This window comes from Oncorhynchus gorbuscha, linkage group LG02 (assembly GCF_021184085.1).
Source record: "Oncorhynchus gorbuscha isolate QuinsamMale2020 ecotype Even-year linkage group LG02, OgorEven_v1.0, whole genome shotgun sequence".
NCBI classification, from domain to species: Eukaryota; Metazoa; Chordata; class Actinopteri; order Salmoniformes; family Salmonidae; genus Oncorhynchus; species Oncorhynchus gorbuscha.
In genome coordinates this window covers 64,063,916-64,091,639 of record NC_060174.1, presented here as the reverse complement: position 1 = coordinate 64,091,639, position 27,724 = coordinate 64,063,916, and the positions used below count along the sequence as shown (strand labels likewise).

General features: G+C 43.2%; 4 protein-coding genes across 7 annotated transcripts in view; 3 read left to right on the top strand and 1 right to left on the bottom strand.

Moving 5' to 3' along the window:
- The window catches only part of LOC124006954 (ryanodine receptor 1-like), a 76,687-nt gene extending 75,625 nt beyond the window's left edge, over window positions 1-1,062 (top strand). The window contains 1 exon segment of the mRNA XM_046317150.1: window positions 118-1,062. Within this exon segment, the coding sequence (XP_046173106.1) occupies window positions 118-213 (96 nt within the window). The 3' untranslated portion in view covers window positions 214-1,062.
- LOC124006961 (tyrosine-protein kinase receptor UFO-like) lies at window positions 150-21,150 on the bottom strand. 3 transcript variants are annotated; one of them, XM_046317174.1, is made up of 18 exons: window positions 21,075-21,150; window positions 8,393-8,600; window positions 8,184-8,284; window positions 7,920-8,102; window positions 7,699-7,779; window positions 7,290-7,601; window positions 5,467-5,606; window positions 5,221-5,365; window positions 4,929-5,058; window positions 4,722-4,816; window positions 4,017-4,112; window positions 3,791-3,868; window positions 3,609-3,701; window positions 3,352-3,473; window positions 3,084-3,193; window positions 2,233-2,392; window positions 1,951-2,087; window positions 150-1,839 (listed from the first exon to the last, which is right to left on the bottom strand). In XM_046317174.1, exons 1-18 carry the CDS (start codon window positions 21,145-21,147, stop codon window positions 1,374-1,376), a joined length of 2,730 nt encoding a protein of 909 aa, XP_046173130.1. In that variant the 5' UTR covers window positions 21,148-21,150; the 3' UTR covers window positions 150-1,373. The 3 variants fall into 3 exon arrangements, with proteins under 3 accessions (XP_046173130.1, XP_046173120.1, XP_046173138.1); XM_046317164.1 differs by lacking the exon at window positions 21,075-21,150 and adding an exon at window positions 8,954-9,412 and having other exon boundaries at window positions 151-1,839; XM_046317182.1 differs by lacking the exon at window positions 21,075-21,150 and adding an exon at window positions 8,954-9,409 and having other exon boundaries at window positions 151-1,839; window positions 8,393-8,550.
- Window positions 13,008-15,967, top strand: LOC124006985 (B9 domain-containing protein 2-like). Of its 2 annotated transcripts, XM_046317216.1 has the most exons (4): window positions 13,008-13,786; window positions 14,060-14,173; window positions 14,281-14,406; window positions 15,135-15,967. In XM_046317216.1, exons 2-4 carry the CDS (start codon window positions 14,086-14,088, stop codon window positions 15,446-15,448), a joined length of 528 nt encoding a protein of 175 aa, XP_046173172.1. In that variant the 5' UTR covers window positions 13,008-13,786; window positions 14,060-14,085; the 3' UTR covers window positions 15,449-15,967. The 2 variants fall into 2 exon arrangements, with proteins under 2 accessions (XP_046173172.1, XP_046173163.1); XM_046317207.1 differs by having other exon boundaries at window positions 13,008-14,173.
- On the top strand, window positions 18,953-26,779 carry LOC124006978 (transforming growth factor beta-1 proprotein-like). Its single transcript, XM_046317195.1, has 7 exons — window positions 18,953-20,332; window positions 23,540-23,809; window positions 24,063-24,140; window positions 24,253-24,400; window positions 24,869-25,019; window positions 25,193-25,303; window positions 25,445-26,779. The coding sequence occupies exons 1-7, from the start codon at window positions 19,993-19,995 to the stop codon at window positions 25,490-25,492; spliced, it is 1,146 nt and encodes a 381-aa protein (XP_046173151.1). The 5' UTR covers window positions 18,953-19,992; the 3' UTR covers window positions 25,493-26,779.
- The last annotated feature ends 945 nt before the right edge of the window (window positions 26,780-27,724 follow it).

Sequence of the window (27,724 nt, the reverse complement as noted above, 5' to 3'; positions counted from 1 at the left end):
GAGTCTGTCAGTCAGTCTTTGTGTTCGTGGCACCAAATGCCTCCCATTTTGTAGCCATTAATTTCAATTGGCTGGCTCTTCTTTTCTCCCTCTGTCCTGGTTCCTCCTCTGTTCCAGGAGTCATATGTGTGGAAGATGTACCAGGAGCGAGCGTGGGACTTCTTCCCTGCTGGGGACTGTTTCAGGAAGCAATATGAGGATCAGCTTGCATAACCATACTACTACAATTAGTAGGTTTAATAACATAGTAAACCATACTGAAATAGCTGCACAATACTGTATGGAAGAGAGTTGGACCCAAACACATGAAAACTAAATAACTGCATTTAGAAGTGTTTGTAGCAATGTCAAGTTGAAACATTCAGTGACAGTAATTCTTGAAATGTCATTGTGCACGTGAATGTGGGAAAATACTCCCATTTTGCCAACACCCACAAATATTCTCAATAATTAAGTGCATTATGCATGTCAATTTTGTAAAACTTCAGTGCCTAAATTATTGGAACAAACTTTATTAGTCGTATACTACAGCAGCATCTTGATACTGTACCAAAACTGTCATGTTTGGTATAGTACTTTGATATCTCCTCCTACTCATAAAGCAAGAGATACCGGTACCAGATATACTGTAAACACAACTGGAGTATAGTTGATGGTACTTTATCCTTCAAAGCTATTTTACCAGCCCACCGGAAAAGCGCTATAACCACTACATACAGTACAGTATTGACTTTAAATGCTCTTCAACGGCTGCTTTTCAACTGACAAGTTTTTTTCCCTGAAATGTTCTTTGTATCTGTTTTAATTATTACTATTTCTCTCAACAGAACTGATGATGGTTACTGTGTCGTTGACGTAGGAACTAGGGGTTGTGTATTTATTTGTTTTTAATTTATTGAATGTATTTTAAGCCTGGCTAGTCTGAATGCCATGAATGCATTATTGTATCCAGTACATTGTTTAGTTTGAGGGAACTCGCTACTTTGTTTTCTTAAAACCAAAAAAATACTGGTTTATTAATGGGTGTGTTCATTGGTTTATTAAATAAAAGGCTTTGATGCACTTACAGTTTGATGTAGTTTCCTTTCAGTAAAGGTTTATACCAATTTATTACACAGTCCGTGCCAACGGATTAGTTGATTTGGTTTCTTAATATTCATATTGGGAAGATAAATATTTATCTAGCATGTGATTTGGTGGCTCCACATTAGTGACAATTGACTACAGTGTATACTGTTGAACCATCCGTAACACAACAAATCCTTGATTTGTTTTGATCTTGTTAATTTGACTACCGTATTGTGGTGAACTTGTCTACTTTCTTCAGTATTTCTTCACAACTACTGGAAGTCCCTCTGTGAGCCTTTTAAACCTCACTTCCTGAAGACCCTCCGGTCCCATCCTTCTCCTTCCCTGTTGTCCTGCCCGTCCAGCAATAGAGAGGAGGTGGGGGAGGAGGAGCAGGAGGCCTGGAGCTGCAGGGTGGGGCTTGACGAGGAGGCCATCCAGCTCAGGCTGTCAATAGAGTCATTGAGATAGGGCTGGGCCTCGCGCTGAGGGCAGAGTACATAGCGATCAGCATGATGATGATGCACCTGGGCAGTTTCCAGAGGGCCCATGTTCTTCTGGTAGGATGGGTGAGGCAGTCCAAAAGGCTCCCAGCCCCCCACGGCCCCCGACAGAGAGCCTGAGGGCTCCTCCATGTTGACGTAGAGCAGGTCATCAGCCTCCTCCTGCTCGGGCATCTCCTCCAGGGCTTTCTCCAGGTCACAGCGCAGGGAGGGGAACCCCGGGCGGTCCTTAGGACTCAGTAGCCAGCAGGAGAACATCAGGGAGTAGCTACAGTATAGAGGAGATACAAAATTACCCAAAATCCAGATACTCCAGGAAAGGTACATTGGTTGCCTCTACTATATACCACTAAATACAGATCCAGAAACAGGCACTCACATGGTGTCCAGGCAGCTAGGGGGCTGCTTGAGGCGGTTGCCCTGTCTAAGGTAGTCGTAGATCTCACTGTTTTCCACTCCAGGGTAGGGCGTCTGTCCCCGAGTGGCTATCTCCCACATAGTCACTCCAAACGACCACTTCGAGAGAGGGAAATAAGCACAGTCACAAAAATAATGTACTTGTATTTACTCTTTTATGAATTCTTCTGCAGGATGTTAAAACCCAAATACAGTAGGAGACATGGGTCACATAATGTAGCTGGACAAAGTTTGGATAGCTCACCACATCACTCTTGGTGGTGTACACTCGGTCAGCCAGGCTCTCGATGGCGATCCATTTTACTGGCATCTTTGAAATGCGTCCTTGTCTATAGTAGTCTCCGTTATAGATCTTCTTAGATAGGCCAAAATCAGCCACACACACAGTCATATTCTCGTTCAGCCTGCAGGACAGATATATACTGAGTGTACAAAACATTAAGGACACCTGCTCTTTCCGTGAAAGACTGACCAGGTGAAAGCGACGATCCCTTATTCTTGTTAAATCTACTTCAATCAGTGTAGATGATTTAAGCCTTGAGGCAATTGAGACAATGGATTGTGTATGTGTGCCATTGAGGGTGAATGGGCAAAATTAAAGATTGAAGTGCCTTTGAACGGGGTATGGTAGTAGGTGCCAGTTGCACCGGCTTGTGTCAAGAACTGCAACGCTGCTGGGTTTTTCACACTCAACAGCTTCCCGTGTGTATTAAGAATGGTCCACTACCCAAAGGACATCCAGCCATCTTCACACAATTGTGGGAAGCATTAGACTCAACATGAGCCAGCATCCCTGTGGAACGCTTTCGACACCTTGTAGAGTCCATGCCCCGAAGAATTTAGGCTGTTCTGAGGGCAAAAGAGGGTGGGTAGAACTCAATACTAAGAAGGTGTACTTAATGTTTTGTGCACTCCGTGTGTGCGCAGATGAGCACAGACAATGTAATAGCAGCGTAAAACAGTACTGTTACTTGCATCACTCAACATGCTCAGCTTGCGTCACAGTCGTTCTCTCAGACCATCACAGAAAAACATTGAGGAGTATGTGTGAGAAACAGGAGGACACGGACAGAACAGAGAGGCGAGAATCCCCACATGCAGTTTCGCGCTGCCAGGTCTCTATGGATGAACCTCTTGTCGCTCAGGTACTCCATTCCCCGTGCAACGTCTGTCATGAACTTCACCAACATCTGAGACGGCAGGGACTGATGAATGGAGACAGAGACGATAAGACACAGACAGGGGGTGCTATACAGCAGCGCAAATGGAACACGCATTGAAAGGAGAAAAGAGCACAACGCTACAATTTTTATTTGTGTAACAAACAACCTTTCCCATCTGCGTGGGAGGGAAGGGAACTGACCAAAGGACTGTCCCCGAGTCGAGAGTAGAGCAGGAAACTGTGCAGGTCCCCGTGTTTCATACAAGGCAGGATGACGACAGGGGATGGGTAGCCTCCCCTCTCTACCGTCTGCAGACACACTCCTACAGGGAGGATCGGGGAAACAACCGAATGAATCGAGTCAGGCCTACTTGGTAACGGACACTTGGGAGACAAAAATGACCGCGTGTTAATAGTCGCTCGATAAGTGACAAAACAAAATCAGCCCAGTCTCTCACCGAGGAGTCTCATGACGTTGGGGTGGTCAAACTCCTTCATACAAGCAGCCTCCCTGAGGAAGTCCTCCATCTCGGTGCGAGTGCAGATGGAAACTACGAGAGGGAGAAGGAGAGGGTGGCTGAGGTCAAACTGACACATACTGCACCGTGGGAGACGCACAATGGGGACATCCGACACTCACTCTTCATGGTCTTCACAGCCACTTTGAGGACAGTCTCTTCATGCACCAGAAGCCCTTCCATGACGGAGCCAAACTCCCCTGCAGATCAAGACATGGATGCGCTGTTAGTCCGGGGGGTTGGTGTAGCTGGGGATCTAAGCCTCTTAAGGCCCTAGGATGTAGTAGTTCATGACTGACTAGGTGACAGTACATATAGCGTATGACGAAGGCTTCAGCCGGAGCTCACCCTCGCCGAGGGTCTTGCCCAGGGTCAGCTTGTGTCGGTCCACCATCACATCCTGCAACTTGTGCTTCAGCTCGTCACTGATCACCAGGCTGTTCACTGCGGACAGGGTTAATACTCTCTCTTACACAGAAACTGGGATTCTTAAAGCATGATGTATTGGAAAAATAACTTGAGCGTTATTCCTCTCCCACTGCCCTTAAACAAATGAGAGATTCCGTTTTGAAGAACAATGCAGAATATGAGTCCATTATTGTGAAACTGTTCTAGGCTTACAGTCTATGTTTTCTCTTCCTGTTTTGTCTTTTCACAACGATGTGTGTCGAAACAAAATCCTCTGGCAACAAAACACATCCCAAAACTTTGATTTAGAACATTTACCATTTGTCCTGAAATAAATATAATTCAATATTTGGAAGCGTTTGTCCCCTAAGAATAATAGCAGCGTGACTCTGCGAGGATTTGAACTCCATTCTCAAACTAATTTCTCTGTGTTCTCCAGCGGATTGGGTTGTTAACAGCCAGATCCTGACACCACTCTGCCCCCCCCCCCCCCCCCCCACATCTGGCACAGAACAACATTGAGCAAACGGATGAAATCTGAGCTTCAACATCTGTTCCTGAACTCCCACACTTCATGACACACCGCTTGGTTCCAAGGCGTTTACCGGTGACTGTTCCTCTTACGTCACTGGCATGACAACTCACGTGTGGCTTCGTTCGACTGGTGATTGTAGGTGCGTCGGGCGCTGTATCTTACTACGAAGTCCCCACCGCCGTTTCTCATAGGGTCAAATGTTTTCCTGTCGCGCAACACACAAGCACACAGGTGTTTTTAATTGATCATCGAACCGGAATGACGACAACAAAAAAGAATGGAACAAAGGGGATACAGGGAGACCCAGAGGTACATACCCGAAGCATGTCTCTCTTCGACGCAATATGATTGCATACACCACGATGAACCCTATCAAGGCCAGACCGACAGCAATCCCCATGATCACATACCACCAATGCCAGGAAAATGCCTGATGTGGGGAGAGATCTAAAAAGGCAGGAAAGAGAGGTAGGTCAACTATTACACAGACACTGGAATATGTTACCTGATGAATCAACCTAGAACATTTGGAATCTCCTGCCGTTTTCCTCCTCTCCTTTGCCCCATCCCAACCATCCTACTGTCTCCCTCTGTTCTGTCCGGACTCACCAGGCTGTTTCTGTTTGAGGGTTTGGACAGGGCTCCAGGGGCCACACCCTGCCACAGTACAGGCACTCACACTCAGGGACACACTGTCCAGGAGGCTGGAGAGCGGGATAGCTAGCGCAGAGGACTGAACTGACTCCAGAACAGCCTGAAGCAGGTAAACAAAACAACAGCAAAGATACCCATTACACTCAGAGAGAGAGAGAGTCTACAACATATGTTTACTTTGACAACTGTAACATGGGTTACCTTGGACTTGTTAGGGGTTCTGTACTCCACTCTGTACCCTAGTATCTGGCCATTCAGTCTGCCTGGTGGCTTGGTCCAGCTGACAATAACCTCTGTTCCATTAAACAGTCCACTCACATTGTCTGGTGCAGCCTCTGGTACTGTCAGAATGAAAAGAAATGAATAATGTTTACAACATATGACCTGTATGACCTGTAACACACACTACCAGACTCATGCTGTTAAAAACCAGTGTGCAAAGTTCCGTGTGTAAAATGTGATCTTATTAAGAGAACAATGTAAATAAAGGCATTTTTGTCACATTGTGAGTCTTAGCGTGGGCTGCGGCTGGGGCCTGTACTGGACCCTGCCTGGTGATGTCATCGGTGAGTGTTCCACTGCTGATCGTTTCCATATGTGGCTCCACCCCGGCCAACAAAAACACAAGCACCTTCCCCTCTCCCTCCATCTACCCGGCTCTTTCTCTCTCTCTCGCTCACTCCCTCAGCCCGTGTCCCTCTCACTCCCCTCTACCTCTGACCCAGGAGCAGTGGAGAGAGAGATGTAGATGGGAGGGATAAGATATTTTTACTTTGTGGGGAGGTCGGGAATATAGCTCGCTCACACACACACACACACACACACACACACACACACACACACACACACACACACACACACACACACACACACACACACCTTACAGGTCTGTGCCACGTCATGCGCGCATGTTATTTTCAGATAAATAGGACCGACAAAAGCAAAGACTCTAAATGGTTTGGTTACGCTTAAGCACTAGGAGTCATGAGTTATCTACCACATGCAACAACAACAACAACAACAAGTGTTTGAAATGAATGAATTTGACAGTGACGGTCAGCATCGTTTAGCTAATGGAATCAAACGAATCCAAACATGCATTCTCCCAGCACAAGAAGGGTGTTTTCTTTTAAGCCTGACATCTGGTAACCGATTTGATAGAATGGAACATTCTTTAGCGGTCAGTTGATGGTGTGTTGATGTGCACTACACCACTGTGAAATTGGCTGTTTCCCCCTTTCCCCTTCTCTCCGAAAGTCTCTCTTTCTATTTCCCTTCTACACACAAACATGTCTACATTTCAGACTGCGGAAAGCATGAGTTGGCATGGAAAAAGCGCTTCTCCACCAGCCATAATTCAAACACACTGCGGCATTATATGGACACAGCAGGATTGAGCCACCTCTGCCAAACCATGAATAGAGAATGCTTAATCTGTTTCCCTCCTGCCCTCAGTACCTCCTCCTTCGCTCAAGCAACTTTCTCAATATAGAAGTTTATATTTTAAAACACTGAGGATGGAGAGAAGGGTGTTCTTACTGGCAAATGTGACTGTCTGTTGCCAGCTCAGCGGAATAGCACTGAAAATGTTGATTTGACGTCAGGTTCCATCCATCTGGCCCTTTTCAGATGTATATTTAGAATGAAACGCTAGACCCCTCTGCTTTTCAAAACCAGAAACCTGTATCTCTTCTGTCTGTTTGATCAAAAACACTTGAGAATCCTTAACCAATTCCCAAACTTTTTTTCTTCTTTCCAGAACAATCTTTGACCCATAACCTGCCTAGCTTCACAGTCACTCAACTCTCGTTGTTCCCCCTCCTGTAGGTCACTGCCCTCTGCTACATAGGTATCACACTTTAACATTAACTCATTGTACTGTAAGTCACTCAGGACAAAATCATCTGCTAGAATACCTAAGAGTTGTAGTTGTGAATACATAACAAAATACATGATCAGTAATAGAATTGCTATAAACACACGCTGGTGGGGTGGCGGGTCGAGGACTGTGGCAAACAGCTTACCTCCTTCAGATGTGTGCAGTGTTACCCATGGTGTCCAGGGGGAAGCACCTTGACTGCTACGGCAAGCCACCCTCACGTCATAGGAGGAGTAGGGCTCCAGGTCTGGGATCAGGTGTCGGGCAGGTGGTACATTTACATTCTGGTTGTGGACCAGGTGATTAAGCAATGCAGTGCGGTCAGGACCAGATGGGGCTGCCTGTATAGAGCACACAGAGACAGGATACACCCCTCCAAAGCCAGGCTCCCAGGAGATCAGCAGGGAAGAGATGGTAACCTCTACAGCCTGGACTTCATGTGCCTGGGAGGGAACCACTACACCCAAGACAAGAGAGGTAGTCATGAATGAGGCCAAACAAATCAACATAATCATAAGTTGTTTACGTTGAACGACTTCCCTGTTGGTACGGACCTGTCACTGTTCCCGAGGCTGAGGTAGCCACACCTTTACTGTTGTGGGCTTCACAGGAGAAGCTGCTTGTATGGTTGAGGCCTAACAACAGGGATGCAAGGAGGTGGTCAGTCAGACGGACAGAAAAGCAAATAGACAGTTACAGAATGCAGGTTTCAATTTTAAGCCTGTATAATGTGCTGTTTGTAAGCAAAATGCAAAAGTAAGAGAAAAGTATGTACCTGTGATGTTGCGAGTGGAGGGCGAGTGGGATACAGGGTCCTGGAGCGTGTTGAGTGGTCCTCCATTCTGCAGCCAGATGATCCTGACAGGTTCTGGAGGCCCATGGGCCATACACTGCAGGCTGAGGCTAACATTAGCCACTACTGTCACGTCATGAGGCTCCACTGAGAAATGAGGGATTCCTGGAAAAGACGATGAACTCTGAGTAAGATACTGTCGAAAATAAAAAGACAGATTATTGAAGAGACAGAGAGAAACTCTACCTTCTAGCTGAATGACCCCTTCCTGAGACATCAAGTCCTTCCGCCCCACTGTTGCCATGCAACGGTATCTCCCAATGTCTGACAGTTTCACATGATCAATTCTGATGACAGACAAGACATATTACGGTCACTGAAAAAAAGATAAGTCAGACCAAGAATGTGTGACATAGACAGAGAGAGAGAGAGAGAGTCATAATTGAAGAAATGACCTGAGTTCACTGAGGGTCAGCCAACTTCCTTCAGTGACAGGCACTTGGACTTGATTGGTGTCAGCGTAATCCAGGGATTGACCGTCCCTAAACCACACCACATCCGGAGGTTCCTCTCCACCTCCATCTCCCTGGAGAGTACAGAGCACCTGCACCGGCTTACCCAGGGATGAGGTTACATTGGCTGGGCTCTTCACAAACTGAAACACTTGATTCAAAGGACACCCATTAATCTGAATGTTAAACTGACATTCAGTAAATATGGTCCCTAAATTAGATTAATGAATACCAAATTCACTCGGGGAAGCATAAGTTAAGTTTACCATTAAATATAGTGTCAAATTATCTTGTCAATCAACTGTAATATTAGACTAACCTTATATACCTACCTAAAACGTTCATAAGTAAGAAAAACCGCGATGAAAGAAAATAACATACGTTTTTCAAAGAATACTATTTATGTTTTTTAAATGATAAAACATACGTTATGGTCATTTCTGAGAGGTCATTTATATTTCTAAAATGACAACATAATCTCTGGTATCATCAATGCTGACTCACCTGGCACAGGGACCACTGTACCTATTATACCCATCAACAAAATAACAAATAACGGCAAACACCCTCTGCTGCCCTTCATCCTCGTTCAGGTTTGCTCTTGAAGAACAAGATTGGTATCTACTACGACTAAAATTATGCCTCAGCCAGACATCTTTCCATCCTTCCAGGCAAGAAATTAAATTCTTCCTCGCACAGTATCCACGTTAGACTATTTCCTTAAGGTTTCAGACGCTTTCCAAAAAGTTATCCTTGAGAGTAGACTATGCCATTCATAGCAATTATTGAAAAAGTTTTTCTTCTTCCGGGAGTCGAATTCACAATATAACCTACTACTGCTGGATATGATGTCGCCTATCCCCGAGACTGAATTTAGTTTAATAAGCAAATAGTCCGCGAGTATTAGGCATGTCTCTCACGATTGAATTACTCATAGGGAAAACTTTAGCTCTTGACTAGCTCAACTGGCCGCAAGATGGCGCTATTATTCCATTGCGAAATAATAGCGCCTTCCTGCGACCGGTTGGGCTAGCTTTTGACATTTTCCCCCTCCATTACTCCCTCTTCTTCATTCACATTTCTGACTTTCATGGACACTCAACCGTTGAAGAAATAGTACATTGAGAATAGTACATACTTTTAGAGAATTTGTTCCGCCCCTAGCATACATTACATACTATGAAGAAATAGTTTTTCTATTTATCTGATGTTGGAAAGTATGCTGCGTTCGTAACCAAATGGGATGTGGGAATTTACCAGTTGTGAAGTCGTAAATACCAGTTGGATGCATTCAAATGGTCTGAAGTCTTTTAGAAACGCTCATTTGTTAATGGCAAACAAGCATTATGTCAATAAAATAAATATAATTTGAGATGCAAATGCCCCTCCTGGGTAAATCCATTTCAATTCAATCACTTTTTGACAGCACCCCTTTTGATTTGAATGAAATCTCCCATACATATTTTGCCCATTTGTAGAAGTGCTCAGAAAGTGATCTGAATGAGAAAACATTCAATAAATAAAGGTGCTCAAAGCTCACCTATTTCGCATACCCCACCATACCATGAGACATCCATGTCTTCATCACTGGAAAAGATAAACGGTTGATATTGATATAATTTAAAAGCTTACAAACAGGGTTGTCAAACTATTTAATCATTTGTTGATTTTTTTGTTGTAATTTTTAACCTTAAACGGCAATTATCTAAAAACCTGTAAACTCCAATTGTTTTCATTTTCACATATATTGTAGCTTAGACCCTATTTTACATCATCTGAGGTTTTTTGTGTTGTGTTGCCATTGGTTGACAACATTCTCAAATACATATTTAGGCTGATAAATGTACTAAAATGGGAGATATTAAATGTCAACTTTCGAATTGCACCACAAAGATGGTTGTTGGAGGTTCACACATCAGAGAATGTTGACTTGGATGGGAATATTTGTTGTTTTAAATTATACTGTCAATCCTCCCTATTGAAATCATAGAAATATAGACATGACCATTAAAGTTTAAATTAGACTGTGGGAGGACCGGTGGCCATCTTTGTGGCAGTAATTAGAAGTTAAAATTTCAATTCAATTTAAATGTCAATTGTGTACCAGCTATAAAGTGCAGTGGTCTGAAGGGATATGTCCATTCTATGAATTATATTTCTATGATTAAAATGAAACCCATACTGTATTCAAGAGCATGATGTGTCTCAACCGATGGCAGGCACAACACAAAAAATATGAGTTTAAGCGTTCTTAGATCATTTACGTTAAAGGTTAAAAAATATATAAAAAATAATTTAAAAACATTTTCTTTCGAGAAATTATACAATAGTTTGAGAATACTGTTTGCTAGCTTTTAATTAAATAATATCAAACACAACGGGTTATCTTTTCCAGTGATGACGGCATGGATGTCTTATCGTATGTTGGGGTAGGGTGAATTTGGAAATGGTGGGACATCATATAAACTGGGGACAGTTTAAATCCTGCCGTGTTTATTTCTTGGTCTGACAAGAGAAAATCTAAAGTATTGTTACTAAACCACACGATCAAAATTCCATCACTTCATTGGTGTGACATCACAGAGGGGGGCACAGCAAGCTTCAAACAGGAAGCTCAAGGTAAGGCTTTTTTTCTCTCTTTTGATGTTATTAAGGTTAAAAAAACTGTCCAAATATTGCACTGTGCATACTATGTACTGGTGCATCAAAATATATAGAACGTTGCCAATATTATGTTTCAATTTTGTAATTCAGTCATTTTCTTTGTTTACCAAACATAGCTAGCTAAAGTAGGACAGTATGGAGTAGATAAAGTGGGACAGCATAATACGCTTTTCCAATGGAGAAAAGAGATCCAGTTTTTATTTGAGACCCCATGTACTTAGATTAGTCCGGGCTCTGGTTCTTGCAGTACTGTTTTTTTGAGTTAACCCCTTCAGACATCTATCCAACATATTATCCCAACACGTGATACATTTTTGAAATCCTCAGAAGTTTCCTAAACACACAAAACTTTATTGAATTGTCATTGGGGTACAATTAGGACTAAAGTAGTGGTGTCCCAGTCTACCACATGCGAATTGAAAATATGGTTTTGCCTCCGTATACACAAATGGGTGTGTCATGCCTCCTGTAAATATGATATCAAATGTTGTTGTTTTTTTAAATTAGAAAACATCTTGATTTCAGAAATGTATCATGTATTGGGTTAATATGTGAAATAAATGTCGAAAGAGGGTACAGAAGACGGAAATGCAATGTGTCCCACTTATTCGTAATTCACCCTGTGCAAAATGGGTCACTTTTGAGCCCCTTTTATTTCCTAAATGTTTTGGTATTCCGGTACAAAACGTAACTTTCTGACCACTTATTCCATGGGCAAACATGTTTGGAAGGTTTTGTTTAAATCAAAAGGGATGCTGTCAAAAAGTGATTGAAGTCGAGTGGAATTTCCCTCCTTAGAACTAGCCAGTTTGTTTCTAACGTGGAAACGGGGATTGTTCGACAATGCAGCCGACAGTGAAGGCGACTGCTGGCTGACTGATCTACAATGCCGTGTTAAAAACAACTGGGAACTTGGAAATCTCTGACTTCCGACTTCGGGTGCGTTCAACACAACATGGGAAATATGAAAAAACACGAGCTCCGACTGGGATAAATCATTTTGAACGGTCATCCAACTCAGAATTCCAAGTCTGGAACTGGACCTGAAGATCCCTGACGAGTTCCCAGTTGTCTTCAAAGGACCATAACCTCAACTCCACGTCATACGATGGAGTTCAGCGGTGACAAGTGTGGGCGGACTGCACCCCCGACTACATCGAGTCCCTATCTGTCGATAGTACAAATTTTCATTCTTTAATGCTTTCTTTGTACCTATGTTTGTCCTGTGTAAATGCAAGCTTTTCTTTGGGTGCTGAAAGCCGAAGTTTTTGATAAAAGTAGAGGTTTATGCAACGTAGTGGTGTAAATTGCAATTAAGGATGCGCATGACAGATGTTCTCTCTACCATCCACCACAGGCATGCAATCCCCCCACATGAAGAGGAACAAAGGGACAAATAGTCCAGTGGACTGTCTGCGCCTTGGCACCAGCCATGATGCCCGGGCAGTGAGGGCTGTGTATTTACTGATGAGAAGGGCTGCTGCTTCCTCTGCCATGGCTTACCTGGGTGCATTCTCTGCTAACTCTGACGCAAGGCCTCCTGACCTGCCGCCCACCACAGACTTCTCTGACCTGGGCTCAGCAGGGGTCCACCACTCCTGCAACCAGACTGTTGACTCTTCTCACTTCCACAACTTTGGCTTTAAAGGGGTCTGACTCTGACTTTTATGTCTTTGACTGTGGGGGACATTCATTCTAGTGGGGAAATGATGACATCTACTGCCAAGACTTTCAATCCTCCTCTCCATCCTTAATAGAGCCCCACATTGGAGGTGTCAAACAGGGAAATGGTTCCAATCGCTTTTACACCATTTTTCCCATAGGGAATTTTAGAAACACTTAAAATAAGGGCTGTGTTTTGTGTAGGCTTACCATGGCATGACGTTTTGACAACCATGTAAATCTCTCTCAGACAAGGTGACTTCTAAAATCCCCTATGGGAGAAATTATTGGAACCATTTCCTTGTTTGACCGCTAGGTTTTATGGGTATTATGACTCATACTGTGGTACTCTATGAAAATACAAGGGCAATTGCCTCTTATTGTTGACCCATTTGTGAGTGATATGTGCTGATAAAAAAAAAACATTGAAGCTCTGTTTTCTTATTTTTTATCCTTGTCTGTTTTCAACCTGTCTGATGCCATTATCTGGCTGTGGATAGAACATGGCTTTCTTGATGCTGTTTTTAATGATGTAATGGAAGCATACCTTCTCTTTTCAACTGTTTGTTTTTAGTTTAATTATATTAATATGCAGCAATATGCAGCCTTGTGTACCCTAGTTAGTACACAATAATGCATCATCACAAACATTTGATTGAAATAAATGTACACAGTCGGCTATACTGTTGCACATCTTTGTCTATAAAAAACAGTCTTCCATTGCAATACGGCAGTTCACAATTTCCCTAGTTTTCTACAAGGTCATCCAGGCAAGGAGTACAACCATAAGAGCATTAGGTAAACACCAATTATTGATTTTTTAAAAAGTTTATAAAGACAAATTCCCTCTCTTGACATAAATATTTGATTCCCTTGTGGAAGGAAGGGAACAGAGCGGTCAAAACCTTTTGCCGATTTCTCTCAACGTCAGCCTCCGTAGTTTCTTGTTTGGTTGCCAAGGAAATGAGGATCATGGTGGCTTCAGCATTTTCATCTGATTGAATCCAAGCGGTAGCTGTGTTTTTGACATTATTGTTTTTGTTTTACTGACTATGTTTTGTATGAAGTGATGTATTAAAAACGTTAATCAAATGTTCTAGTTTGCTAACTATCTAACAACCATATTTCAGGCCAGCTATGTTGACAAATGTATCATTTGAACCTACGACTACGAGGCTAGCTAGCTAACGTTAGCCAGATAGCTAACTAGCTAGCTAATCCTAGCTAGCCACTGACACTGTAAACAGATGTTCAATTCAGCGTTATTACGTGCTCTACCTGCAGGCAGAGGAGCTGCACATATACCAGTAATGGCAGAGCTGCAAATTGTCGGTCAGATCGTTGGGGCAAGCGGCTTCCCTCATAGCAGTCTCTTCTGCAAGTGGGGAATTCATACAGGTGTCTTTTGTTGTATTCAGATTATTTTATTGAGCATTTTACTTCACCTCATCCGTTGTGATTGTGGATTCTCTGTTTCCAACCACACGTCTATTTCGTTATGTAAGGGGGTGCATGGCGACTTCTCTCGGGCTTGAAGGAGGGGCAGACCCAAGTGGATTTGCCTCAGACAGGGGACATGGCATTCTGGAGTCATCCCATTGATCTGCACTACACCACTAAAGGACTGCAAGGTAGTTAGCTACCTTCCTGACAATTTATAAGTAGCAGTTTATCACAGACGTCAATTAAAAGCTACATAACTTGCATACCTACATCTACCAAGCCTAGCTTTCAGGTTCAAAATAACAGGGTAAGACTGGAACATTTTCAAAGACTCCAGCCACCCAAGCAATAGACTGTTCACTCTGCTCCTGCACACCAAGCAGTACTGGAGCGCCAAGTCTGGGACCAAAAGGCACCTGAACAGCTTCTACCCCCAATTCATAAAACTGCTGAACAGTTGATCAAATGGCTACCCGGACTATTTGCATTGAACTTTTTTTGCACTAACTCTTTTACACTGACTCTATGCGTGGACACTCACTGGACTCTACCCACACACACACACACACACGTTACACATGCATATAGATGCCTCACACACACACACTTTCACACTCCACATACGCTGCTGCTCTGTTTATTTTCTATCCTGATTGCCTTGTCACTTTTACCCCTGCCTACATGTATATATTACCTCAACTACCTCGTACCCCTGCACATTGACTCAGAACTGGTACTTGTATGTAGCCTCGCTGTTGTTATTTATTATGATTGTGTTACTATTTTCTATTTTTATTTGCTATTTTTTTTTTACTTTATAACTGCATTGTTGGGCTCGTATGTAAGCATTTTACAGTAACGTATTTGGCACGTGACAAATAAAATGTTACTATATTTGACTTCTCTTCCCCATTAGGCTGGCCCAAGCTTCACCTGCAGGTTTGGCACCAGGATGCATTTGGGCGCTGTCAGCTGTATGGGTATGGATATTGCCATGTGCCCTCCAGCCCTGGGCACCACCATGTACGCTGTGAGACCTGGAGACCACTGGGATCCTGGCAAGAGCAGATAGCTCAAACCTTTGTGGGTGGAGGTCCCCTGCTGCGCTCCCCAGACATCATATACAGTGGGGCGGACAGATATAGGCTGCAAACAGTGGCTATGGGCACTGTAGAGCTGGAGCTAGGCATCATCATGCGACACTTTGACAGATATGGTGTAAAGAGCTGAAATGTTGAGAGATTGGACAGAGCAAAGGGTGAATGGAGAGAGGCCTGAATGGAGCACTGTATTGTTCGTGGGGATTTTGACCATATCTGCAACGGGTACATAAGACTGAGCAGGTCAGATTAGATATTTTGCCTTGTGAGATGTGTTGATGTTGCATACATTCACTATAGATACAAAAGTATGTGGACGCCAATTCAAATTAGTGGATTTGGCTATTTCAGCCACAACCATTGTTGTCAGGTGTATAAAATCAAGCACACTGCTATGCAATCTCCATAGGAAAATATTGACAGTAGAATGGCCTTACTGAAGAGTTCAGTCACTTTCAACATGGCACTGTCTTAGGATGCCATATTTCCAACAAGTCAGTTTATCAAATTTCGGCCCTGCTAGAGCTGACCCGGTCAACTGTAAGTGCTGTTATTGTGAAGTGGAAACGTCTAGGAGCAATAAATGCTCAGCCGTGAAGTGGTAGGCACACAAGCTCACAGAACGGGGCCGCCGAGTGCTGAAGCGTGTACCGTGTAAAAATCATCTGTCCTCGGTTACAACAATACCAAGTTCCAAACTGCCTCTGGAAGCAACGTCAGCACAAAAACTGTTTGTCAGGAGCTTCATTAAATGGGTTTCCATGGCCAAGCAGCCGCACACAAGCCTAAGATCACCATGTGCAATGCCAAGCGTTGGCTGGAGTGGTATAAAGCTCGCCGCAGTTGGACTCTGGAGCAGTGGAAACATGTTCTCTGGAGTGATTGATCACGCTTCACATTCTGGCAGTCCAACGAACACATCTGGATTTTGCGGATGCTAGAAGAATGCTTCCTGCCCTAATGCATAGTGCTAACTCTAAAGTTTGGTGGAGGAGGAATAATGGTCTGGGGCTGTTTTTCATGGGCTAGGCCCCTTTTTTCCAGTGAAGGGAAAGCTTAAAGCTACAGCATACAATGACATTCTAGATGATTCTGTGCTTCCAACTTTGTGGTAGGCCTTTTCCTGCTTCAGCATGACAATGCCCCATGCACAAAGCAAGGTCCATACAGAAATGGTTTGCTGAGATCGGTGTGGAAGAACTTGACTGTCCTGCACAGAGCCCTGACCTCAGCCCCATTGAACACTTTTGGAATGAACTGGAGCACCGACTGCGAGCCAGGCCTAATCGCCCATCAGTGACTGACCTCACTAAAGCGGCTGATATGGCAGCAAAGGGGGGACCAACTCCATATTAATGGCCATGATTTTGGAATGAGATGTTCGAGCAGGTGTCCACATAATTTTGGTCATTTATGTGTATAATGAGAAGACCCCAACATGCAAATGTGTGTCTTTCCCCTATTTCTCCACAAAGGGGGGGTGTGAGCCTTTCAACACAATCTGCCTTCCTGATTTTACATTTTTGATATTATTTTAAACATTTTATATAACAGGTGTTTAAAAATGCAAACCAGATTTTATACTGCACTTAATTTCAGTTTTCTATTTTCCTATGAACTTTTTTTTATATAGTAAAAGTATGTAAATAAATCATTACTTGCATGCCTGTGATTTATAACCTAACCTGCATCATTTTGCTTTACAAATATTCCCTCAAAGTTTGCAAGTTTCATATCTAATGACACAATTAATTCACTCATCAATCATTTTATTTTTCGTAATAATATGCAGTTGTTAAAGTTTGATAGTAGATTGTAGTAAACACAGGGTGGAGACAAAACACACTGAATATACAAAGCATTAGGAACACCTTCCTAATATTGAGTTGCAAAAAAGCCTCAATTTGTCGGGGCATGGACTCTACAAGGTGTCGAAAGCGTTCCACAGGGATGCTGGCCCATGTTGACTCAATTTCAGCTTTTCTTTCTTTCATCACATTCCCAGTGGGTCAGAAGTTTACATACACTCAGTATTTGGTAGCATTGCCTTTAAATTGTTAAACCTGGGTCTAACATTTCGGGTAGCCTTCCACAAGATTCCCACAATAAGTTGGGTGAATTTTGGCCCATTCCTCCTGACAGAGCTGATGTGACTGAGTCAGGTTTGTAGGCCTCCTTGCTCGCACAGGCTTTTTCAGTTCTGCCCACAAATGTTCTATAGGATTGAGGTCAGGGCTTTGTGACGGCGACTCCAATACCTTGACTTTGTTGTCCTTAAGCCATTTTGCCACAACTTTGGAGGTATGCTTGGGGTCATTGTCCATTTGGAAAACCCATTTGCAACCAACTTCCTGACTGATGTCTTGAGATGTTGCTTCAATATATCCACATCATTTTGATGACATCTGTTTTGGGAAGTGCACCAGTCCCTCCTGCAGCAAAGCACCCCCACAACATGATGCTGCCACCCCCGTGTTTTACGGTTGGGATGGTGTTCTTCGGCTTGCAAGCCTCCCCCTTTTTCCTCCAAACATAATGGTCATTATGGCCAAACAGTTCTATTTTTGTTTCATCAGACCAGAGGACATTTCTCCAAAAGGTACGTTCTTTGTCCCCATGTGCAGTTGCAAACCGTAGTCTGGCTTTTTTATGGTTTCTTCCTTGCTGAGCGGCCTTTCAGGTTATGTCGATATAGAACTCGTTTTTACTGTGGATATAGATACTTTTGTACCTGTTTCCTCCAGCATCTTCACAAGGTCCTTTGCTGTTGTTCTGGGATTGATTTGCACTTTTCGCACCAAAGTACGTTCATCTCTAGGAGACAAAACACATCTCCCTGAGCAGTATGACGGCTGCACGGTCCCATGGTGTTTATACTTGCGTACTATTGTTTGTACAGATGAACGCGGTACCTTCAGGCGATTGGAAATTGCTCCCAAGGATGAACCAGACTTGTGGAGGTCTACAATATTTTTTCTGAGGTCTTGGCTGATTCCTTTTGATTTTCTCATGATGTCAAGCAAAGAGGCACGGAGTTTGACGGTAGGCCTTGAAATACATCCACAGGTATACCTCCAATTGACTCAAATTATGTCAATTAGCCTGTCAGAAGCTTCAAAAGCCATGACATAATTTTCTGGAATTTTCCAAGCTGTTTAAAGGATGTCAACTTAGTGTTTGTAAACTTCTGACCCACTGGATTTGTGATACAGTGAATTATAAGAAAAATTACTACTTTGTGTCATGCACAAAGTAGATGTCCTAACCGACTTGCCAAAACTATAGTTTGTTAACTAGAAATTTGTGGAGTGTTTGAAAAACAATTTTTTTTAATGACTCCAACCTAAGTGTATGTAAACTTCCGACTTCAACTGTATATGAACTATAAAGATATTGTAGCCATGTCAGTCTTCTTAGATGATACTATGGATGATGCTTCGTTTTTAGCACTTGCAGGTGGATTGAATTTAGCAAATCAACCAGTTATTTTAAGTTCTTCCATGTGTTGTCTTCCAGCAAAGCTAACAGAACAAGCAGCCCTGTGCTTTGAAATGGCAGAAGTTTCACAATGCTGCTCACTTCCTGGACTTAGTGTCATACATTTTTAGTGCAAGAGAGGAACTGGAGAAAAATATCCGTGGCTGAGGATGACTAGTAAAACAAACCGCACAATGAATGCATGAACAGTAGGGTCTAACTTTAGTCTGAAACGTTTTAACTAACTGGATCTGAATATAGTAAGACTAGAGAAGGAGCTGTAACTACGTGTGGGCGAGTTTGTTGTTGCTGTTAGGATGTCTCTGCTCTTTCATTTGTTGTGGTGTTCTCTGGCAAGGTTGGGATTGGAAAGTGCGTCTACTGGTCTAGTGAGGGACAGCATCAGTCTTGGAGAATTTGAATTGAAGCTCGGCAGTAGTTTTTTGACTCCTAACATTTCGTATGCTTAATGCAATATGCTGTGTGCATGTGTTTATGAATAACTTAAAGACCACTTCTCAATATTGTGATTTTTCTACACTAATGAAATGGCCCTTTTGCTTGGAAAGGGAATTGGGTCAATTGACTAAAATTTATTCAGTAATGTTGTAAGAAGACTGTCACATCTGCAAAAAAAATTGCTTAGGAATGGATTTTAACAAATTTAAAGTTTATAGATGGTGGGGAAGAAAGTTGAGACAACTTGACAATTTTCATTGAGATTTCCCTTTTATAGTTCATGACTTTCCAAATCTCACAGTTTACACAGGGCCACCTGTTTCCAGAGCTTGTTTGTTGTATTAACGTGTGTGTGTGTATTTGGGTCCCAGGGACAGGTAGTAATGTGGTGATGTGCTGTAGTTCATTCCTTGAGTTGAGACTGCCTCTAGGGAGCACTGAGAGTATGCGAGGCACCGTACCAGTGAGACAGTGACTCAGTCTAGGCTGAGCTCTTGTGGTGCTTCTCCGTGGTCTGACCTCGGTTCCATAGCGTGCGCCAGTCACAGAGGAGCTCAACTTGAGATCCTGAAGAGCCTCCTGTGTTTCAGTGAGTATTGTGACAGCAGCAGGAGTAGTGCATTGAAATCAGCTCCCGCAACGGGACTCGGCGAGCTCAAACAGGACGGTAAAATCCACATAATAGTCATCTCTGAAAGCCTGCTGTCTTTAGACGTCGTTCCTCTTTTGAAGTGGGCCATGAGGGCAGAATGTTTGACGCTGGTTGCCTTATTGGCGCTGGAATATGTGTGTCGGAGTGAAGCCATGTCCACCTGTAAGTCACTGGACTTGGAGCTGGTGAAGAGGAAACGTATTGAGGCCATCCGTGGACAGATACTGAGCAAGCTGCGGCTGCCCAAGGAGCCAGAGATTGACCAGGAGGGAGACTCTGAGGAGGTCCCAACCTCCCTGATGTCCATCTACAACATCACAGTGGAGCTGAGTGAGGAGCAGGTGCAGACGTACATACCGCCCACTCGGGATGCAGAAGAGGAGGCATACTTTGCAAAGGAGGTCCACAAGTTCAACATGAAACAAAGTGAGTGCACTAGCTTTGCAAGGATAACGACACCGAGCCTTTTTCTAAAATGTTTTATGAGATTAGTGGGATCTTGGGATCTCAACCAAGGGGTTGCAAGATCGTATCCTCGAGCTGATAAGGTAAAAATCTGTCGTTCTGCCCCTGAACAAGGCAGTTAACCCATTGTTCCTAGGGCGTCATTGAAAATAAGAATTTGTTCTTTATATGATTTGCCTAGTTAAATAAAGGTGAAATAAAAAATGCCTCTGTACAGAATCTTTCCAGATCCTTGATATCCTCGTCTGCGCTTATGGACTGCCCTCTTCAATTCAAACCACAGGTTTTCAATGTGGTTCAAGTCCGGAGACTGAGATGGCCATTGCAAAAATGTTGGTTTTGTGGTCAATTAACCATTTATTTGTGGATTTTTTTATGTGTGCTTAGGTTATTGTCTTGCTGGAAGATCCAATTGTGGCCAAGTGTCATCCTCTTGGCAGAGGCAACCAGGTTTTGGCTAAAATGTCCTGGTACTTTGTAAAGTTCCTGATGCTGTTGACCTTAACAAAGGCCCCAGGACTAGTGGAAACAAAATGGCTCCATAACACCATGCCATTGCAAGTAACAAAATATATTTTGGTACTTGTAACAAAATATATTTCTCTGTGCAATTGTATTAGTATAATATCATTTCCAAATGTTTTGAGCATGCTATGTAGCTTGGTATTTGTGTGACTTGTAGTATTTATAATTCTGAACTTACCTGTATATCCATGCATGCTGCTGCTTACACAGATAATACGGCCTGGGTAATTCCAGTCCTCCGGGGGCCTCATTGGTGTTACACTTCTTCTCCATCCCTAGCAAACACACCTGATTTTAAACTAATTGCATTCTAAACTGAAGATCATGATTAGGTGATTATCGGAGTCAGGTGTGTTAGCTGGGACTGGGGCAAAAACTGTGACACCAATCAGGCACCTGAGGACTGGCATTGCCCAGGCCTGCGAGTAGCTTGTCAAGTTAAAGTGGATGTTTCCCTAGCTTTACTTTAGTCAGGTATAGGCATGTTTAATGCTTGATGTGTGTAGGGGGCTCTTCAAAGGTTGATTTTTAAGGTATAAATCTTTAATCAAGGATGGCCGTTGTGTACAGTTATTTTAAAGGTTTCGTCTTATGGCATACCATCGGAGAGGCGTGCGAGATATATGCAGACCTATGCCTATTTGGCAACCCTTTTCCCACATCGGAGAGTATATCCGTGGACGGTTCTGATAAGGAAATTGACGTTTGCATCGCTGTGCAGTTCCCAGGAATGAATTAAGTCCAATTGTCAGATGCTACCACCCCCCTCGAAATGAAAACCAAACATGCTCAGTTCTACTTCCCGTCTGCGGCAGCAAGTTACCCAATTGCGGGTCTGATGATCTATTCTAGACAGACATGTGAAACACCAGTGTGTTCGCTAAGCTAGACACAACATGGATTCCATGTTTGGTTTTGCTTTAGAGGGGGTGGGGACATTTTAACAATTGGATGTCATTTTTTCCTGGACAAAGCTTAGGAACGATTTCCTTATCAGAACCGTCAACCGACCACTGATGTACTCTCCGATGTGGGAAAAGTGTAGCCAAACAGAGTCGGCAATCTCGGCAAGGTGGCTCAATGTTCTACAGCTAGACCAGAGTAATGTTAGACCATATTGTCACTTAGAATGTGGAGGGTGAGACCGATGGATGGGGCAAGGGAGGTTTCCTCGGACTGATTCCTGTGTGCTTATCTGGAGAGCTGGCAGGAAGGAACACTTCAGGATACATTCTGTTAAATGACTCCAGTCGTGCCCTCGCCAATAATATGGCTTCTATCCCTGTAAACCATGAAGCACCTGTCAACCTTTTCACCACACTGGATTGTGCGACGTAGGATGATGCAGAGGGGGTTAGCAGACATGCAAACGATTAAGCTAATCAAGGCTATTTCAACCATGTCATATGTTGTGAATATGATGCATTTGAAATAGTGCTGTAGTTTCTGACTGAGCAAATTTAGAAACTGCAGTTGGTGGAACATTTTTAGGATGTAAATGTGTATAATTATGTCCTTTAGATAAGGTTGTTGACTGGAAATGGGTGTTTCTTCCATTGGTTTACTGAACTGACTGCAATGGCCCTGTCTGCTGTGTTTAAAACCACGGCCTGCCTCAACCTTTTACCTCTCCCTTCCAGATGTTTCCTTCCCTTTGCTGGATCCTTCCCCTTTTCTGTCTAAAGACAGTATAAATCTCTGCAGTGTAAACTTGTTGTCCAGGCAGTCACTGAGCCGGTTAGGTTTGCCCTAGAAGCTCTCGTGATCGTGACCTCTGAATAGCTCCCTTTTTCGTTTAGTGTAATGCTATGTGGTGGTGCATCATGGTTTGCTCTCGAGAACCCAAGGTGGCATTCTGCTCAGAGTTCTCGGGCGTAAGTATCGCCCAGAGGCTGGGACCATGTGAACTACAATCCCCACACTCTGCTTTAATGTTTATAAATGTTAATAATCCTCACTTGCAATAAGGTTTTGGAAACATAAAGCCCTCTCTTTTCACATCACATAACAAATAACTTCACAAATGCAAATTATACACTTACAATTATACACTGTTTTAACACAGTTGCAGCCAACAATATTTTTTAATTGAGAACTTGTTCTCAACTAGCCTACCTGGTTAAATAAAGGTGAAATAAAATTAAAACACTTTTTTGGCTTCCTTATTCCGTTACACGCAGGTGTTCGGAGCACTCTAGATAGCTAATTAGCACAGGTGGTCGCCTCTGTCTTCTGTCGGTCTTCTGTAAGAAACCGCTGTAACATGGAAATATGGCTGGGGTTCCCCCTCCCCCACCCCGGCAGAAGATACCTTTGTGAATAGATGCTAGAGTTAGCTAGAGGCTACAGCGTGGTGTGATTTGGCCCCCAGAGCAGGCTCACTTCCTCAGCGGCCTTTCCAATGTGTAATTATTGTTACAGACTCACAGGGGTAATTTTGGCTCCAGCGGAGAGTATTTGAGGCAAAGCCAAACCTGAAACTGCTTTCGCCTCTCCCTGAGAGTGTCTTTTTATATAACAGAATCTATCCACAATAGTTTTTTTACCGGTACAAATGCTTTCTCTATGGCCTCCTCTCTTACACCGACTGGTCCTGTAGTAGAAATAATTAACAATCACTGATGGGCTCTCTTTCCTCCGCAGGTGAGAACACCAGTAAGTACCAAATGCTCTTCAACATGTCTGAGATGCGGTCTGTATTGGGGACAGATCGACTGCTCTCTCAAGCTGAGCTCCGTCTCCTCATCAAAAATCGTGGCATGCACGACAGCAGTGAGCAGAGGCTGGAACTCTACAGAGGCACTGGAGATAAGGCACGTTACATGAAGTCCCATTTTGTCTCAAAGGAATGGGCCAATCGCTGGGTCTCCTTTGATGTTACACAGACTCTGAGGGAGTGGCTGAAAGGGGCTGGTAAGTTACAATTTCCTTTAGGGTTGTAGTCATAATTGCATAACACAAACAGTCTGTTGAATCACTGACAATCATATCCTGTTACAAATCTGTGTTTGATTTAAGTGGCACTACAAAGAAGGCCTATGGCAAAGCATGTGTAAGAACTTTCCAATAGACTTTTACACCTAAAACAGCAGACCTATTCCTTCAGGTTAAAAAAAAAAAAAGTTGATACACAATTTATATTTGGATTTTTACAACATTTTTCCAGGAGAGGAGCAAGGATTCCAATTGAAGTTGCCTTGTGAATGTGGGAAAGCAATGGAAGAATTCCTCTTTGAAATATCAGGTATTTGCAGTCTACTAGCTATATTCACTATATTGAAATCAACTCAAGCCACACTTTTTCTGACAAAGCTCCACTGTAAATCTCTTTACTGACAAATGTGTCAATGTTTTAGGGATGAACAAGCCAAGGGGAGATAAAGAAACTCTCTTCATGAACATGCCAAAGCCTCACATTTTACTGATGTCACTTCCTGTGGAACGCCACAGCCAGCTTAGTTCTCGGAAGAAACGACAAAGCACTACTGAAGAGATCTGCTCAGAGTGAGACTATTCTTTATTCCACCTGCCCAAGAAAACATTTTATAACTATAAATGAATGTATCTTAAATGTGTGTTAATTAAGCAATAAGGCACAGGGGGGTGTAGTATATGGCCTATATACCACGGCTAAGTGTTGTTCTTATGCACGACGCAACGCGGAGTGCCTGGATACAGGCCTTAGTCGTGGTATATTGGCTATGCACCACAAACCCCCGTGGTGCCTTATTGCTATTATAAACTGGTTACCAACGTAATTAGAGCAGTAAAAATAAATGTATTGTCATACCGATGGTATATGGTCTGACATACCACGGCTGTCAGCCAATCAGCATTCAGGGCTCGAACCACCCAGTTTATAATCTCTTTTAGCTGATGGATATACTGTAGGCCTACATAGACGCCTTGTTAATGCCCTGTTTTTAAGAGATGAGGTGTATAACTCACAGGTGTGTGTGTGTGTACCCCCAGCAAATCGGAGAGTTGCTGTGTGCGAAAGCTTTACATTGACTTCCGTAAGGACCTGGGCTGGAAATGGATCCATGAACCCACTGGCTACTTTGCTAACTACTGCATTGGCCCATGCACCTATATATGGAACACAGAGAACAAGTACTCCCAGGTAATGCTACCAATCATGTACCTGTAAGCCTCCCTATTGTTTACTGTCTCTAAAGGATCTGTACAGTAATGCCACTATATAGCCACGGGGTGAGATAGAGACTATATTCAGAACAAGATGGTCTGTAACTGTTCCATGAGATATCTAGTAACCTTTTGTTTACTTAACCACAGGTACTGGCTCTGTATAAGCACCACAATCCTGGAGCCTCTGCCCAACCTTGCTGTGTTCCACAGGTTTTGGAGCCCCTACCCATTCTCTACTATGTGGGTAGACAACACAAGGTCTGTGAATACTGTATTGTTAACTCATAACATCCTCACTGAATTGAAATGATAGTCAACGAAGCTGCTGGGTTAAAATGTTTCTGAACAATGTCTATCCACTGAAGGTACTCTTCCTTTTTTTCTTCTTTTCTTGCACAGGTGGAGCAGTTGTCCAATATGATTGTTAAGTCCTGCAAGTGTAGCTAGAATTACATTTATATCCATTTTCTTATTCATCGTATTTCCTTGTACTCATGGAGTCCTAGCGAAAATCTGGATGTAGTCCAGACATCATTTCCGAATGTTAATAATATTATTTGACATATTTCCCAGCCGAGGATTTCCCTATTCAATGATTAGTGGATGTTTTTTTTATTTACATAGTGGTTTATGGAGTTTTTTAATAGTTATTTAGATTTGCCAATGTCCTGGGTGTGTCAATAGACTTGTCTTATTGTCATTGTGTTTCAGTATTTACAGTGTATTCAGAAAGTATTCAGACCCCTTCTCTTTTTCCACATGTTGTTACGTTACAGCCTTATTCTGAAATGGATTAAATCAAATACAAATCCTCATCAATCTACACACAATACCTTTAAAAAAGGTTGTCCCCCTCCTCTCCTCTCTACCTAACTAACTTCCCCTTCACAGTCCCTTCAGTTTCTCTTAAGTCCCGTTAGTTTGGCTGCTCAGCCTACCTAAGTTATCCCTCACCCAACATAGCCCTGCCATTCCCAAACAAACAGTGTTTGGAAAGGGGCATCTGGACACTGCACCCACCCACTCAGGTCAGAGCATTATTGCTGTCTGAATGGAGAAGACTCATGTGTCTGAGGACTTTTTATTGTCGACAGTAACATGAAAGTCTGACTGTTGTGTGTGTGTGCGTCGAAAATAACCACAACAATAAGAATCCAAGTCATTCGGATTACCAAAATCATATAAACATATTCAATGGAAACGTGTGTGTGTGTGTGTGTGTGTGTGTGTGTGTGTGTGTGTGTGTGTGTGTGTGTGTGTGTGTGTGTGTGTGTGTGTGTGTGTGTGTGTGTGTGTGTGTGTGTGTGTGTGTGTGTGTGTGTGTGTGTGTGTGTGTGTGTGTGTGTGTGTGTGTGTGTGTTGACTATCAAGAGTACAGTGATGGGCCTCAACATCATGTTCTAACCGGACCGCACTATAGTGAGCAGAACCAACCAATCAGTTCTAAGTATATAGCGGTTGAGGGCATTCACAGCCGACCGCTTAGATGGGTGGGGGCATACCAGCCAACTGTTTTTAAGTGGTCCTTCTAGCCGGATTTAGTGACAAACTCTTTTTTTACATGGTCCGTCATTTGTTCAGATTAGTCTTTACAATACCACAATGACATAGCGAAAACCTGTGATTGTGTCGAGGCACAGATCTGGGGAAGGGTACCAAAACATTTCTGCAGCATTGAAGATCCCCAAGAACACAGTGGCCTCCATCATTCTTAAGTGGAAGAAGTTTGGAACCACCAAGACTCTTCCTAGAGTTGGCCGCCCGGCCAAACTGAGTAATTGGGGGAGAAGGGCCTTGGTCAGGGAGGTGACCAATAACCTGATGGTGACTCTGACAGAGCTCCAGTTTCTCTATGGAGATGGGAGAACCTTCCAGAATGTTTGTCAGCGGCAGGGAGTGGGAGACTAGTCAGTATCGAGGGAAAGAAGAACAGAACAAAGTACAGCGAGATCCTTGACGAAAACCTGCTCCAGAGCACTCAGGAACTCAGACTAAGGTGAAGTACCACCTTCCAACAGGACAACGACCCAAATCGCACAGCCAAGACAATGCAGGAGTGACTTCGGGACAAGTCTCTAAATGTCCTCGAGTTGCACAGCCATAGCTCGGACATGAACCAGATCGGACATCTCTTGAGACCTGAAAGTAGCTGTGCAGCGACGCTCCCCATCCAACCTAACAGAGCTTGAGAGGATCTGCAGAGAATGGGAGAAACCCCCCAAATACAGGTGTGCCAGGCTTGTAGCGTCATACCCAAGAAGAATCAAGGCTGTAAAAAAAAATCTAAATGTATTTTTGCTTTATCATTATGGGGTATTGTGTGTAGATTGATGAGGAAAAATGTATTTAATCCATGTTAGAATAAGGTTGTGACGTAGCCAAATGTGGAAAAAGTCAAGAGGTCTGATTACTTTCCAAATGCACTGTATGCTCCCTGGGGCACTTCCTCAGGAAGTATAGAGGAAGGAGACGGGATTAGTTTGGGTCTGTTACTCAAAATACTGAATGTACAATAGCATGAACTCCCTCTTATCAGTTGCCGTTCATCTTTTAAAGGAATGCATCTTCATCACACCCCTTCAAGTCTCAAGAAGGTAATGGAATATAAAATACAAAATAAACAAATTATGATGAAGCGTACTTGACCAACAGTTGACATAATTTGTAGATGCTGTGTGC